This window comes from Erythranthe guttata, chromosome 14, assembly GCF_056151865.1.
Source record: "Erythranthe guttata isolate IM_541 chromosome 14, IM_541, whole genome shotgun sequence".
Lineage (NCBI taxonomy): Eukaryota > Viridiplantae > Streptophyta > Magnoliopsida > Lamiales > Phrymaceae > Erythranthe > Erythranthe guttata.
The window spans coordinates 21,955,185-21,971,583 of NC_142546.1; the positions used below are offsets into that span (position 1 = coordinate 21,955,185).

The 16,399-nt window shown below is 34.6% G+C and overlaps 4 protein-coding genes across 4 annotated transcripts; all 4 read left to right on the top strand.

The window, feature by feature from the left end:
- The first annotated feature begins 617 nt into the window (after positions 1-617).
- Positions 618-1,818, top strand: LOC105958857 (CEN-like protein 2). Its single transcript, XM_088813916.1, is given in 4 exon segments — positions 618-940; positions 1,035-1,087; positions 1,354-1,394; positions 1,513-1,818. Coding segments are annotated over 4 exon segments (552 nt in total). The 5' UTR covers positions 618-709; the 3' UTR covers positions 1,740-1,818.
- Positions 1,819-2,545: 727 nt separating this feature from the next.
- Positions 2,546-5,740, top strand: LOC105958698 (F-box/FBD/LRR-repeat protein At5g56420). Its single transcript, XM_012982706.2, has 4 exons — positions 2,546-2,782; positions 4,163-5,044; positions 5,116-5,256; positions 5,342-5,740. The coding sequence occupies exons 1-4, from the start codon at positions 2,735-2,737 to the stop codon at positions 5,666-5,668; spliced, it is 1,398 nt and encodes a 465-aa protein (XP_012838160.1). The 5' UTR covers positions 2,546-2,734; the 3' UTR covers positions 5,669-5,740.
- Positions 5,741-9,584: 3,844 nt separating this feature from the next.
- On the top strand, positions 9,585-11,803 carry LOC105958858 (zinc finger protein WIP3). Its single transcript, XM_012982861.2, has 2 exons — positions 9,585-10,200; positions 10,836-11,803. Exons 1-2 carry the CDS (start codon positions 9,721-9,723, stop codon positions 11,256-11,258), a joined length of 903 nt encoding a protein of 300 aa, XP_012838315.1. The 5' UTR covers positions 9,585-9,720; the 3' UTR covers positions 11,259-11,803.
- Positions 11,804-12,746: 943 nt separating this feature from the next.
- Positions 12,747-16,398, top strand: LOC105959060 (protein SUPPRESSOR OF K(+) TRANSPORT GROWTH DEFECT 1). Its single transcript, XM_012983082.2, has 8 exons — positions 12,747-13,496; positions 13,905-14,010; positions 14,348-14,546; positions 15,151-15,219; positions 15,292-15,366; positions 15,464-15,562; positions 15,698-15,856; positions 16,048-16,398. Exons 1-8 carry the CDS (start codon positions 13,025-13,027, stop codon positions 16,171-16,173), a joined length of 1,305 nt encoding a protein of 434 aa, XP_012838536.2. The 5' UTR covers positions 12,747-13,024; the 3' UTR covers positions 16,174-16,398.
- The last annotated feature ends 1 nt before the right edge of the window (position 16,399 follows it).

The following is a 16,399-nucleotide window of genomic DNA, read 5'->3' on the forward strand; positions in this document are numbered from 1 at the left end:
AAGAAAAAAAAAGTCTCTAGTGCCTTGTCAAATCATGATCTTTATAATTATTTCTGTAAGCATTGATAAAAAGAACAATTCCTGAAAAAAAAGGAGAAAGAGAAAGAAAAAATGGAGCACCCCTTGTTTTATGGTTGCATGTAGACAATGACTAAATCCAATGTATCAAGAAGAGGGAGAAGAAAAAGCAAAAAAAACCCTCTACTTAGCTTCCCCTATATTTTGAAATTAAACCATAATATATTAATTTTATGAAGTATAATTCCTCCGATTCCATGTTGTTTGGCTAAATTGATAAGCTGTTAAAAGAGCTTATAAGTTTTTCCAAAATATTTGGTATTTTTTTAATAGATCTTTATAAAAATTTCAAAAATAAATTGTTGGATAGCAAATAATAAGATCTTATAATTAGTAAAATAGTTTATAACATCATTATTCAAACACTGTAAAAATTAATTCTAATAATAAAATAGTAACAACTTATCAACGTCTTACCATATATAAAAGATTGTCAACTGTTTAAAATAAGTTCAGCCAAACAGATGGAGCATAATAATTGATTCCCTCATATAGTCTATAAATATGGTGTGTACCCAACACATTAAATTAATTCATCATCCACACACATCCAAGAAATAACATATATAATCTACAATAATATATATACATACACACACAATATATATATAGTGGCAATTAAGTAAGTAAAATGTTGTCATCAACAACAGATCTGCAGCCACTGGTAATTAGCAAAGTGATTGATGAAGTAGTTGATAACTTCACCACGACTGTGAAAATGTCTGTGATGTACAAGTCAAACCAGCGGGTCAACAATGGCCATGAACTCTTCCCTTCCACACTCACCTCTAAACCTAGGGTTGTGGTTCATGGTGGTGATATGAAAACATTTTATACCCTGGTAATTAATTTATTATAATTAATCACTAATTAACTAATATACTTTTATTTAAAAAAAAAAAAACTATTTTTAAATGATATATATGTTTTTATATTTAATTAATTCAGATAATGACGACCCCGATGCACCTGGTCCAAGTGATCCATACCTGAGGGAGCACTTGCACTGGTAAGCTTCGCCGTCTTTAGTCATTTCTGTCAATTTTCCGACGGAATCAAACGTGTTTTCATCACTACCGTAACTGACGGACTAACGATAAATTGATGGAAACGACAAAAAATGTCAAATTATTGAAATATGAGTGACCAAATGTGTTTATTTGTGAATATGAGGGGCCAAATGTGAAATTGGAGAAAACTTGAGGGGTGAAAACTGTAAATATCCCATTAATTAATTAATATATAAACTGAATTAATATATAAATTAAATGACAGGATAATCACAGATATTCCAGGCACAACTGATTCCTCATTCGGTACGCGCAACATTTATTGATATTTAAATATATAAAAATCCATTATCTCTAATTAATATAATTAATATAAAAATTATTCTGCATATATATCATATATGCATACAATACATACGTACAGGGAAAGAAGTAGTGAGCTACGAAATGCCGAGGCCAAACATAGGGATACATAGAATCGTGTTTGTGTTGTTCAAGCAGAAGAAGAAGCGACTTTGCCACGTCATCACTCCACCACCATGCAGGGATGGTTTTAAGACAAGATTCTTTGCTGACCAATACGAGTTAGGCTTACCAGTTGCCGCCGTCTTCTTTAACTGCCAGCGCGAATCCGCCGCCAGGAGGCGCTGATATATGATCATGGAATATTCCGTTTTGCATGTAGATTCTCCGTCAGCCTTTTCCAATAAGGATGTTTGTACCTATTAATTAATTAAATTAATTAAATATGGGTAAAATTCAACTGTTATCTCTGACTGGAGACCAATCCCCAAGCATACATTACTTGTCATAGATACAGTTGAATAAGTACTACTTGTACTGCATCTGTTAGAGAGCATAAAAAAAATCTGCCACTTGTCAAAATTTAACTCGATCATCATCATTATTTTCGGAATTAATTAATTAATTAATTAATTGGAAAATAATGAGATAGTGCATGTATTGAAACATTTTTTTATCATGTTGAAAGATATATATGTTTTTATGAATAATTAATTAACTAATGACAACATGGCTAATATATATATATATATATATATATATATATATATATATATATAGGTATAGCTATATATATAGTTTGTACTACCATTAATTAAACAATCAAAGGTGATGAGAAAATAGTGTATTTTTTTTACATAATTACATTAACTTTAAAATGACAAGGTGTTGCGTGTTGCATCGACTTTGCTCACATGCTTGCTACCAACTAAAAAAATTATTCGTTATAATTTCAATTTTATGTTACATCAAATTAGATGAATCTATCACATCTTCAAACTAATACTTTTCCCTTATTATGTTAACTTTATTTTAACTTAACTTCTGTTGTGTAAATTTGCCATGTTCTAGTAAACAATGATTTTTTTCAGCATTTTTATGAAAAGGATATTTTTTTTCTTTTTAAATATTTACGTTATTACAAAAAGGGAAAATAAGTGGGCCCATTTAAAATCCAACTTTGACCCAGCCCATAACCAAAACAGTCCTTATTTTGAGAACTGAGTTTTTTTTTTTTTTCTTTTTTTTCCTTTCTTTCTTTTCTCTCTCTGTAAATCTGTAAATCGAAAGATTAAAACTTTATTTACTTTTTTCCCTCGCAATTGAGAGGTTTTTGTCCAAAGATGGTGGGGAAGCGATTCCGAATTGATAGGAAACTTCAACCCAAGAAGGTGAGCTCACAGAAAAGCTATGGCCTTCTTTTTTTTTTTTTTTTTTTTTTTTTTTTTTTTATCTATCTGTAAATCGAAAGATTAAAACTTTATTATTTTTTCTCTCATGCTATATATATAGGGTTTTTTGCAAAAACTACCCCTGTAAAATCTCTAATTGCTGAAAACGCCCCTATGTTAAAAAAATTAGCAAGGAACCCCCTATGTAACTTATTCAAAGCCAAAAAAGCCCCTAACAGGTTATCGTGCGCTACACTCGCCGTATGTGCGTCTGGGGTGCGTTTTCGAACCTGAAATAACCTAAATACCCTTTAGATTAGATGTTTTTATAATTACAAATTCATCCCAAAATTTTCTGCACCAAACTGAACTTTTTAATTCCTATTTTCAGAAATGCCATCTTCCTTTTCTGAATCTTTTTCCAGCAAAAACCATCAACCGAACCCATATCCTCAAGCTCATTTTTGTTGAAAATCCAGAAAAAATAAAAAGGGAAGAAGACATAGCCTTTTAGTCATTTTTTTCATGTAAAAGATCGGAAGGAAAAGTTTCGATTTTGACATCAACTTCACCATTCTTGATAACCCAAAACTTGGTATTCACCATTCTCGATAACCCAAAGCTCACTGCTGATGGAGAAGAGAGCCTTGGGGCAACGGCGCGAGCTATCAAGAATATGAATGTCTTTGTTGTTTCTTTAAGGAGAATTTGGCCGAATTTGTTCGATTTTGTGTGTCTAGTGTTATTTCTTTGGCAGAATTTGTTGTCAGAAGATGAGTAAAATGGAAGAGAAAATCAACTGGTTTGAAGTGGTGGTGCGGCGGCGGGTGTTGTGGTGCGGCGGCGGGTGTTGCATGAAAAGTTGCTGGGTTGGGATGAGGGGTCATAGGAAGAAGATAGAGTCCATTTTTTTTATTTTTTCTTTTATTTTTTTATATTAATTAATATTTTCTTTTATTTTGTTTGATCAAAATTAAAATATTAGTCAAAAATAAGTAGGGGCATTAGAGTCATTGCACGTAAGTCAACAACTATTTTTTAAATAAGGGGCTGTGTGCTTTTTAAAATAAAACATAGGGGGTTTTTTGTTAATTTTTAAAACATAAGGACTTTTTTAACAATTACAAATAACACAGGGGGGTCTGTGCTATTAGCTCTATATATATATATATATATGTTGTAGGTATGAAGGTAGAAACTGAACCCATGGTTCTGTTCCCTGATGTGTTTTATTCAAGCTCTGATTCTTGTTTTTCCCCTTCAATTGCAACTCGCAATTTTAATGTTATGTTGTGATTTTTTTGTAGATCGATAGAATCTTCAATTTGTAACTAGCATTTGTTCTTTTTAGTTCTGAAAAGATTTTAATTTGTTTAATAGTGCGCCAAGAGATGCTACGTTGTTGTTGATAATGATCGGATAAGTCGATTGCCGGACGATATTCTCGTCACGATCCTATCGTTTCTACCGGTCAAACAAGCTGCACGCACTAGCGTTCTTTCGTCTCGTTGGATAAACTTGTGGAAGCACATCTCGCGCCTCGATTTCGATGCAGAAAGCGCATTGGTCAAGATTGCAATAGACTACAACCTACACAGTGAAGAGAGTTGCAAGTACGTAGAGTGGGTGAATCGCGTGATCCAATCGCACAAAGCGGAAACCTTGAAAGAATTCAGAGTATGCTTCGATTTAAGCCCATCTGCCGAGAATGCAATCACGCAGTGGCTTGAATTCGCGCTTCTGAGGCATGTTGAGAAGTTGGATTTGGATGTTTCAGCCGGATCTTTAAGAGTATACACCCGGGATTATGCTTTCCCGGAGAAGTTCCTGAAACCCCGTTCACAAAGTTCTTCGTGTATCGACTTTAAGTCCCTCAAAGCTTTGTCTTTGAAGTGTGTTAAATTGAGCGGCGAAGCGATCGAGTTCTTTCTGCGCAACTGCCCTTTCCTAGAAAAACTTGTTCTTCGTAACGTAAATGGGATATCAAATCTCGAAGTTTGTGGTCCGTCCCTTGCTTTAAAACACTTGGAGATATGGTTTTGCGCCAAATTGAAATCCGTTAGGGTTTCTGGCCCGAATCTTACTTCATTTTATAGTTCGCATGTTGAAGTTCTCTTGCTCGAGAATGTTCCGATGCTTGTCGAGTTACATGTTAATTGTATGCCTTATTCTGTCTCTATTCAAAGATTACTTTCTCCTGCACTTTCATCCGTCGTTTCCCGACTGGAAATTCTTAGCTTGGACATATACGCGTACATAAAGGTTTGATAATGGAGTCTGCGCTCGTTAGTTCTTTCGGTTTTATTTACTCATAACAATTTTACACCTTGCAGGAAATTAATCTACCCACGTTTCCTGAACTGCCTAAGCTGAAGAAGTTGGTCATACAATATTGGGCAACAGAAGACAAAAGTCTTATGGGACTGACCCCATTGATAAGGGCACCTCCCTACTTGGAGGAATTTGTATTAAAGGTATGTTTGTTGTTATTTTCTTTCGCTTGCTCGATATCAACGTATATAAGAAAAAATAAATGCATACCCCATCTTCCATTTGCAGTTAATGTCGTCTTATCCCCGAAAATCGAGAACCCCGAAACCTCAGAGGTTAGATAGGAAAGGGAAAGTAAAAAAGAATATAAAGTTTCCCCCTAAAGTGGTCAAGTTTTGTGGCTATTACGGTCACGCGGGTGATGTTGAATTCGTCGAATACATTTTAGAGAATTGTGTGGCGCTTGAGAAATTAATTATTGGTCCACGTTCACATTCTCCATTATCATTTCACGGTAGACGGCCTGAGCAAACAGTCCTGGAACAAGCTGCAAGGGATTTTGCCAAGCATCTTAAATCAAGAGTACCTCAACACATTGAATTCGTCATTCTTTAACTTATTAATAATATATATGCATTAGTATAATAATTATCCGAGTCCGTTTTTATTGAACGCTTCTTGAATGAGTGATCTTAGCTTTGGGAATCTGATATATAAGGATGGGGCATGGCTCGGGTTGGTCAATTATCGGTCAATTACCTATCTTATCCGACCACCCAATCTTGTTGAATATTGAAATTCATTATATGCCCGACTAATTAATATAATGGTTGGTAACCAACTTTATTGGGTAAAAAATGGTCGATTAGTTGGTATTATCGACCATCTATTTATTGGAAAAAAATATGGGGTTGGACATTTGGGCCTACACATATTATGGGCCTTTATTGGACTTTGTATAAGTAACGGATCTTGAATTAACTGATCACCATTGACCATTAATTATTCTATACTTATTTTTAATATCAACAAAATTAATAAAAAAAAAATTTGATATTGTTTGTTGCGAAACTACTAAAAAATCTTGTTTTTTTTTCATAAAAGTACGAAACATTGACAAATCGTGAATGCTGGAAAACTGACGTATTACGATTTACAATTTAAAGTACGATATATTTATTTAGAGAACAATGTGTAAATCGACTTTTTTCCGAATTAAAAAGAAATAGGATTCCCGGGAAGAACTGGAGAGAAGTTTCGGACGACGTCTTCATAGACCACAACAGCCGCCGCCTGATGGCGGCCGGTGGCCGGCCCTATAGCTAGTCGAACTGTCAAACTTTCAAATTTGCAGTTACAAGTTAATCAAAAATGTAATGATGATTAGGAGAAATTAAGCTAATTAGCACAAACTATATACATTGGAAACGGCCAACTAGTGGTAAATGTTTTTCATCAATTTTCCAAGTCTTCATTTTTGACTCTATCTATGGACTTATAATAGTTGATATTTTTTCACTAATTTTCAAGTCTTCACTAAAATATCTTTTTATTTATTTATTTATTTATTTTATTACCAATATGTACCTCAAGCAATTTCAAACTATAAATAATTGAACATTACATTATTGGTAAATTAATTATTGAACATTACATTAATTATTAGGTATTTGTTGAAACATTACATTATTGCTAAATTAATCATCGACCAATATACGAAAATTCTCGAAAATTTTAAAGATTACGAGGTCCTGCAGTGATAGTTTAGGCATACATAAAGAATATTTTAAATAACATGTAATTAATATTACATAAATATGATACAAAACGAATATATTTACCACATGAAATAGAATAATAATTAATTAATTTAGAACAATTTAGTTCAATGATTATTAGAAAATGTTGTCATAACTTGCATAACGATGACGCAAATAATAACATTATCAGAAAATAAAAAAATATATTTATTTATATTAAAAATATGAAATAATGACTGCGTCTAACAAAAGATATGATGACTTGAGAATTGCGGTCGAATAAAAGCTTAATGATTACAATTTTTACTTGGACTTAATTATAAATCTCCATGATAGCAATAATACACATACCTACCATTAGAAGTTTGATGCATTTTACTATATTACCCTTCATACTTTGTAACTTATTCAAAATCGGCCAATCTTTTTTCTCAAAATATACCATTGAGTGCTTTGCTTAATTACCTAGTTGTTTTAATCTTTTGGGGAATTTTAGAGGAGTTATTTAATTAATTATCCCATGTGTATTTCAGAGGAAAAATTGTAATTTTGGTCCTATATGTTGGCCTCTTTAGGGATTTAGTCATATAAGTTGTCTTATTTCATTTTATATGCAGTATTATGCAAAATTAGTATTTTTAGTCATATTTCACTCGAACTTTGAATTTTGGCCGTCGTTTAATGATGTATCTATCAAACTCGAATAAATTTATTTATGTGGACACTTAAAAATTGTAAATGCTCCTCTAATTTGGTTTATAGATGTGTCATATCTCATAATTAAAGCTCTACCAATGGTAAATTAGATGTCGAATTTATCAGTTACAAGCGTCCATATAAGTTAAATGTGTCAAGTTTATTTGTCGTGGCATAAAATAAAAATCATGCAAAATATGACTAAAAATACTATATTTGCAAAATTATTGCATGTAAAACTAAAACATAACAAGTTAGATGACTAAATTCCTAAATAAGCAAATATAGGGGACCAAAACTACAAATTTCACTATTTCAAATATGGATATAAATTATGTCTTCAAAGACGCCTATCGAGTTTCAACCCAAGATATTTCAGTTTACACTGATCTGACGTATGACAGTTTTATTTAACTTATATAGTTAATCATGTATAAACTAATACGATTCTGATCAATTAAATTTTATTAATTTAGCGAAAATCGAGATTAAGGCTGCAATTATACACAACATAGAATTTCAAAGAAAAATATATGAGTCGTTCCACCATATGCCTAGTCAGTAATTAAGGTTTGTGTATCTCCAGATTTGTATGAACGAGTCAATAAAATGTGAACCCGTAAATGATGACTCAGTACATATATGGATTGCACCACAAAATTTGCATCGGCCGTGTATGTGATTGTGTGCGCGCGTGTGTGTTGTTACCTTTTTTTCATGCTTGCCAAAAGTGGCCGAATTATTTGAATTTTATTGCATTTCGGTCTTAAAATAATTAGCAAAATTAAGTTGACTTGGAAATGGAAAAATATGCCCTGCACTCACGGCAAAAAAAAAAGAAAAAGGTTATATACTAAAATCTGGGTTACACCTCGATTATTTACACTGGATGGAATTGTACCGTATATTGAATTAAATAATTATCCACTAAGCAGATATGTAATTATGTGTAGATCCATGGTTCAAATCAAATCTGTGTAAATAACCAGGTGTAGCATCTAATTTCGGGAAAAAAAAAGGTAAAATGCTATTATTTAGCTGTTTTTGTTACAGTAACTTTAGTGTTAATTTAGGGTCATAATTAGTTAGGAAAAAGCTAAATATTGAATTAAGAGTGGGGTCTGGGCCATAAAATGAAGCATAAATCATGCAAATTAGAAAGAAACAAAAGGAAAAGGGGTTTCAGCCTAAAAGGTGGTATATTTAGCAGAGAATCATGCACAGTGCAAATAATACCCAACAACAAAACGTTGGAGGATAATAAATAAGAGAGCATTATATTTCCTCTTCTTAATTAATATCCTGAAATTCCGGTTACTTAATATTCGAACATGGGTCAATTGATGACATAAGCTGATCACTTACTCCAATCGCTAGGCAATTCTTATAACGGGACGTTTATTCCGATTTATTTGTATACTAGGAGTTCATATAAGATCCTGAATTTAGGAAGAATTGTTCTTATGTTCAATACATGTTTTCTCTTTTAAGAGACTAAGGAAGATAAATTAAAATTTGGACCAAAAAAAAATTCCCAGAATGCAACAAAGAATTAGTCCCAATGCAACATAGTACAGCTGCTGCTGAAATTCAACATTTTGGACTCCATTATCTCTATCGATTTTTCCCTCTCTATATATTGACTTACGTACTGGACCCAAAAATAAAAAATAAAAAAAAATAAAAAAAAATAAAAAAAAAAGAAGAAAAAGAGTAAATTATATAATTGTAGTATGTCTTTGTTTTAGACAATTCTTGGATTCTTGCAAGTCATTTTCCTTAATTAAACCCCACCATGCACCACTAATTACATCTCTTTCTCTCAATTCTCTTTTGGGTTAATTTGTGGGGGGTGGGTGGGTGGTGTCATGAAATTATGAAACAATTAAAATATTGTTTCCCATAAAGACAAACCTAACCAGCATTAGTTATCATTCACACACACACACACACACACACACAAAATTAATTAAAAAAAAAAAAAAGAAAAATCAATATTTTTTAATTAAAGCTTTCCCACACAAAGTCCAACCACAATGATAAAATCCCATCCTAGGACATGAAAATAGACAACAATTCAACGTATGTACAAGAATATAAATTCCATTGAATATAATTAATATTTGCTCAAGCCATCTTCCTCACCTTAATTCTCTTTCTCTCTCTCCTTTTGTTTTTCCAAGAGCTGAAAGATTAAATAAAATTAATTATATGATGAGTAGTTTCTTCGAATTTCCTCTGTACTACCAGCAGCAGCAGCAAGAGCAGAATCGGAATCACGGACACGAGGAAGAATATTTTTACGAAACAATTCAATGCTTGCCTCTTCTTAGCAGGTTTACGGAGCAAAAACAATTATTCAAAGAAGAAGAAAATATCGAATACGGCGAAAAGAAATCGAGATTTCATGAAGAGACGATCGCAGTAGCTTTGCACATAGGGTTGCCTGATCAGTATAATTATTTCAAGGAAGATGAATTTAATGTGAAGACGAAGACGAATAAGAAGAAGAAGAAGAATTGTGTTAATACTAATAAAAATATTAACGGCGGGTGCATGAGTAGTACGGCTTTGAGCGGTGGCGACGAGCGGAGATTTTGGATTCCGACGCCGGCACAGATTCTCGTGGGGCCTATGCAATTTTCGTGCGACATTTGCAGCAAGACCTTCAATAGGTACAATAACATGCAGGTAACTAATTAACTAAATCATTGATTTAATTTGATTATTTGATCTTGCCTAATTTTCGATAAATCGACGACATAGAATAATTATTGGAAACTTTAATTTCATTTTTTGCCAGTTATATTCACATTAGCTGTTATTTTATCAAATCATATATATCTGTTACTTTGTTTCACTTATTATAAAGGAACATGCTCCACATTTTTAGCTCCCAGATTTTAGGCATTTAATTATTATCGCATACGCACTTAAGCCTCGTTTGGTTGGGGAGGTTAGCCATGATTAATTAAATAATTCTACTTTATTTGATGTATAGTAACCCCAGTAAATTCCCGGGTCGACCCGAAAATATTGTGTTATACCGTACCTTTTAGGGAGATAGCTTTTTCGTTGGACCTTTCGGGATCCGACAAAATAATTGTGTTTTCATTGATTAGATTATTTAATTTTATCTAGGTTAATCCTATCCTGGCAACCAAACAAGCCTTAACATATTAACATTGGACAATTAATTTATTTTTTTTACCCAAAACCTAGCTAATAGGCTGATATAGTAATTTATCATGTATATGTGCATGTGTATATAAAATCTTACAATAACTTAGTGACGCATCACGTGCATGGGGCATGCACGCATGCAGATGCACATGTGGGGCCACGGTTCGGAGTTCCGAAAAGGGCCCCAATCGCTAAGGGGAACGCAGCCAACCGCCATGCTGCGGCTGCCCTGCTACTGCTGCACCGCCGGCTGCAAGAACAACATAAACCACCCACGCGGCAAGCCGCTCAAGGATTTCCGAACCCTACAAACGCACTACAAGCGCAAGCACGCCTCCCAAAAGCCCTTCCTCTGCACCAAATCCCCCACGTGCGGGAAATCGTTCGCCGTCAAGGGCGATTGGCGGACCCACGAGAAGAACTGCGGCAAGCTATGGTTTTGCACGTGCGGATCCGACTTCAAGCACAAGCGATCCCTCAAGGATCACGTTAGGTCTTTCGGTACCGGCCACGAGGGTTGCTTCAATACCGACGAAAAGGACTGCATCACTGACGAGAGCTTCTAGCTAATTAAAAAAAAAAATGTACGTATTTATGTATGTTCGTTTTGTGTTTGTGTTTGTTTTTTTGTTTGCGGAAGGTCTGGTAGATGCTGCACCAGGTGAAATAGTGACATTTTCAGTTAGAAAAAAACGCGCACGCACAACCGTGTTTTTTATGCTGATGTGTGCACTTTACCGGGTGTAGCATGTATTTGATCTGATCGTTTAGTACGATTGTTTTACGTTTTAATTTTATAAGGTGCGTGCATATGCGCGAACTCGCCCTGCGGGTGCTCGGTAGCAAAAAATTTCTATGTAATGAGGAGAGGTTTGCTATGGAGCACTAGCTAAGGTGGTGGGAGCTAGGGTGGCAAATTGTTGATTTTCATAATATTTGTGGTGTTTTTTGTAATAATTAAGGAATACTATTGTGCTGAATTTTGTGAAGCTGATGAATTTTCTTGTCTACGTTGTTTAGAAGAAAATTTGTCAGCTTTTTGAATAAATTAAATTCTTGTAATATTCTTGTTATCAATATATTTATGTTCAATGGTGCACTTGATTATTTATATTTGTGGATTTGAACCGTATATTTGATTAATTAGCTATCCACTAAACACACATAATATATATGGGTGTGTGCGTGATTATGTATCGATCTATGGCTCAAATATGAAATATCTAATTTCCTACTTTTTAGTTTTTGGCTTATTATATATATATATATATATATATATATATATATATATATATATATATATATATATATAGAGAGAGAGAGAGAGAGAGAGAGAGAGAGAGAGAGAGAGTTGGCAATAAATTTTTTTTCTACATCAATTGAGAGGTGATGATTAAAATACAGGGTTAAGTTGGAGTAGTTGAGAAAATATTAAAGCTGGCTTTATCTTTCTTTACTTGATGAGAAAATAAACACCTTTTTAATTAATTAATTAATTAGCTGTGGAGTCTTTGTGCCACAAAGGAAAAAAAAGGGTAAATTCCATTTTTTTCCTTGAACTTTGGTTTGGTATCACTTTACATCCTTATATACTCAATTGTACCGATTTGCCTCTACGTACTTGAAAAATTGTCTCAATGTGGCCTCACCGTTAGTTTTCAGATCTTTAACCTTAACACCGTTTGATTTAAGTCTGAAGATTACAAAAAAAAAACACTCATTCCAGTTTAAATAATTATTAAATAAAATGAAAATAAATTGTGACTGGCCATGGACTATGTTTTCTTGTTGTCTTGAATTTTTTATTATTATTATCTGTTTTTTTATTTAAACTGGGAGATGTGACGTTTTTGTAATTTCAAAGCTTAAATCAAACGGTGTCAAATGTCTGACAACTAACAAGCAGGGCCACATTGAGACAATTTTTCAAGTACATGGAGGTATGAGGGGGTAAAATGATATCGAGCCAAAGTAGGAATTTACCCAAGAAAAAATAAATAGTGTAGAAACACGATTTCTGCTTAATAATTAGCACTTGTTCTTCGTCAAGCGTACGCGCCTTTTTCTCCACCAATTCCGTCATGAATTAGGGCTACGTGAATTGGGGAAGTTGGCGGACGACGTCGTTCCCATAATAAAATCAAAAAAAAAAAAGGAAAAAAGAAAACCAAATCGGGTTCCTTTCCAAAATATACAATCAAGAGGAAATTCCCTTCTTCAAGAATCAACAACAAATCCTCCTCCGAACCACCTCTCAATTGATAATCCAGAAAAAAAGGGAGAAAAAATAAAAAACACGAATTCGTACAAATATTTTATGTGATCGGAGGCGATGTACAGCAGTTTCAAAGAACAAGCGATCGAGTATGCACGGAAGGCGGTTGCGGAGGACAACGCCGGAAACTACGCCAACGCCTTCCCTCTGTACATGAACGCGTTGGAGTATTTCCGTACCCATCTCAAGTACGAAAAGAACCCTAAAATTAAGGATGCCATCATGCAGAAGTTCAACGAGTATCTGCGCCGGGCCGAGGAGATTCGGGCCGTGCTCGACGAGGGCGGGCCCGGACCGGCGGCGAACGGGGATGCTGCTGTGGCGGCCCGGCCCAAGCCCAAGCCCAAGCCCAAGGATGGCAGTGATGGGGAGGATGGGGATAGGGATAAGCTTCGTGCTGGATTGAATTCCGCCATTGTTAGAGAAAAGCCTAATGTTAAGTGGATTGATGTTGCGGGGTTAGAGAGCGCAAAGCAGGCGCTACACGAGGCCGTCGCTCTGCCTGTTCATTTTCCGCATTTTTTTACCGGTATAATTTTTCGATCAGTTATATATATGTGTGGATGCTCATGAATTATGTGTGTAGTATAGATAGTTGTGTTTGGAGTGGTGGATTGTTTTCTGTAGGTGCTGGTATAGTGGTATGAAGCAAAAGGGTTTTACCGAATGAAATCGTATTTTTAAATACTTGTTACGAATGCGCTTTATGACTGTTGTCTTTTAGAACTTGCATGACAAGGAATGACGAGTCGTAAAATAACAAGGATCGCAGTGCTTCTTGATTTCCTCGACTTCATTTGTTGTCGGGAACTAAATCTCATTTTTGCATCTATGTTATCAATGATTTAATCGATCAGTTACTTGTCTATGCTTGTTTCCTTATCGTAGTGATGCAAGAAGTCGATGATTTTGATAATTTTATCTAACCTTATTTTAGGCAAAAGGCGCCCGTGGAGAGCTTTTCTTTTATACGGTCCTCCTGGAACAGGAAAGTCGTACTTAGCCAAGGCTGTTGCCACAGAAACTGACTCGACTTTCTTCAGGTATCGTATATATTTAAATTTCTAAGTGTGCTCTCGCGTATTGTATAGGGGTTCAAATTAACTTGTTGAATGCTTTTTACATGTTGTGTATTTAATGAATGCTGAGAGGAATCTGGTATTGCGAAGAGAGTTTTTATGTTGAGAATTAGGGAGCAACCTAGCAAGAAATCTCTGCCTTATTTATAATATATTATTTTGATGTGGAACATGCGCCGTTTCTTTCGATTTGTTTTCATGCACTTATCTAAAGGAGGACACATTTTTCCGGAAGCTCGTTTTCAGTTGCTAGCTTTCATTTGTCATTTTCAATAATCGAGTACTTATGCTCTTTTTTCAGTATTTCTTCTTCGGACTTGGTTTCAAAGTGGATGGGTGAAAGTGAAAAGCTAGTTTCTAATCTCTTCCAAATGGCTCGTGAGAGTTCTCCCTCCATCATATTTATTGATGAAATAGATTCCCTGTGTGGCCAGCGTGGAGAAGGGAATGAAAGTGAAGCTTCCAGACGAATCAAAACAGAATTGCTGGTCCAGATGCAGGTAAGGTTTAAAGTGACAGATGGTTGGAGCTATATCTTAGTTATCTGTTGATTTACTTTGTTTATTTCTATGTATATTGGTTCATTATCTGTTTCTTTCGTTTCTTTTTCCTTTAGTAATATCTGGATCCATGGTTTTGCATGTATTTGTTCTCTCTTTGAATTGGATATGTTTTCATGCTTATGGGCTATTCGAAACCTGAATGTCATTAAATATGCTTCATTCCTTATCGGATGTGGCCGTACATACTCGAATTTGTTTGATTGTGATGTTTCTTTAACTGGTTCGTTAGAGCAAATGAGCAGAAATCCATAGCATGTGTTTTCAGGACATGATCAAATCCTCTCTTTATTGGTCGTTTATGATTGCCGCCTTCTACTCATTCAATTTGAACGATATATTTGGATTTATAGTAATTCCTGCTCATTTACAGATACTTGTTTCTGTTGTTTACAAATCCAAATACTACCATTTAGAAATATATTGATTTTCCAAATACATTAGTTGATTTCTTAATCACAGTTATCTTTTCATTTTTATGGGCCATGCAATATGATATATATTTGTCAACACTGAGAAAACTAAATTATTTACTATTGTTCAGGGGGTGGGTCACAGTGATGACAAAGTTCTTGTTCTTGCTGCGACGAATACCCCATATGCACTTGATCAGGTAACATCGATTTCCAATTAAGCAAAACGAGCGCCGTGATAATTTTTGGCTAACGCAAGTTTTATCTTATAGGCCATTCGGCGACGATTTGACAAGCGCATTTACATTCCTCTCCCCGACGTGAAGGCACGGCAACAGATGTTCAAAGTATGGAGCTTTTATTGCATATTATGTTCAAAGAAGGGGGAAAAAATTAATCATTCAAGTGAAATATATTCTCATTTGGCTTGCTATTCTTGTTCAGGTGCATTTAGGAGATACCCCTCATAACTTGACTGAAAGTGATTATGTAGTCCTAGCTCGTAAAACCGAAGGTTTTTCTGGTTCGGACATTGCTGTTTGTGTAAGAATATAAATTATTTAATCTACTGATTTATGTTTAAACCGAGGACTTTTTTGTAGATTGTGTAGCATACTCATCCACATCGTAATACAGCTTTTTTGTGACTTAATAATGTTTCTTCTATTTCTTCGATAGGTCAAGGATGTTTTATTTGAGCCTGTACGTAAAACACAAGATGCCATGTTTTTCATCGAGAACTCTAATGGTATGTGGGTGCCTTGTGGGTCCAAGCAATATTCGGGTGCTGTCCAAATATCCATGCTGGAGCTTGCTGCACAAGGACTGGCTGCAAAGGTATTGATTTGATATATACACTGGTTGCAATCTTGTATAGAAATCTTGTAATAGAAATCTGAATTAATGTAATAATATTGAGAGGCACATGATGGTTAAATTCAAGTAATAACTAAGAAAAGTCTCGACACGTAATAGAACAATGATCGATTGGAGCTACTGCTTCTAACAAGTGATTGATGCCTCTGTAGATTCTTCCACCTCCGATATCAAGAACAGACTTTGATAAGGTGCTCGCACGACAGAGACCAACAGTTAGTAAATCTGACCTCAATGTGCATGAGAGATTTACAAAGGAGTTTGGCGAGGAAGGCTGACGAAACTTGAGGCACAAGCTTTGGTGCTGTTTTTATTTTAGCAGGAAGGTAATCCAATTTTTTTTTTCTTTTCGTATTTTCCCCCAATATTGAGCAGGAAAACGAGCCAACGCTTGTATTTATTACCGTGTACAATACTCAACTGTTCACGAGGAATATTGTTAATATGATATACGCTCTTTCTAAGTTGGTATATCAATTTCGCAATAAATGAGTTTCGGTTTAG

Coding starts and splice junctions, on each gene's coding strand:
- LOC105958698 (XM_012982706.2), top strand. CDS start 2,735: ATGGTGGGGAAGCGATTCCGAATTGATAGGAAACTTCAACCCAAGAAG. Junction 5,045..5,115: donor ACATATACGCGTACATAAAG/GTTTGATAATGG, acceptor TACACCTTGCAG/GAAATTAATCTACCCACGTT. Junction 5,257..5,341: donor TGGAGGAATTTGTATTAAAG/GTATGTTTGTTG, acceptor TTCCATTTGCAG/TTAATGTCGTCTTATCCCCG.
- LOC105959060 (XM_012983082.2), top strand. CDS start 13,025: ATGTACAGCAGTTTCAAAGAACAAGCGATCGAGTATGCACGGAAGGCG. Junction 14,011..14,347: donor ACTGACTCGACTTTCTTCAG/GTATCGTATATA, acceptor CTCTTTTTTCAG/TATTTCTTCTTCGGACTTGG. Junction 15,367..15,463: donor CACGGCAACAGATGTTCAAA/GTATGGAGCTTT, acceptor ATTCTTGTTCAG/GTGCATTTAGGAGATACCCC.
- LOC105958858 (XM_012982861.2), top strand. CDS start 9,721: ATGATGAGTAGTTTCTTCGAATTTCCTCTGTACTACCAGCAGCAGCAG. Junction 10,201..10,835: donor ATAGGTACAATAACATGCAG/GTAACTAATTAA, acceptor GCACGCATGCAG/ATGCACATGTGGGGCCACGG.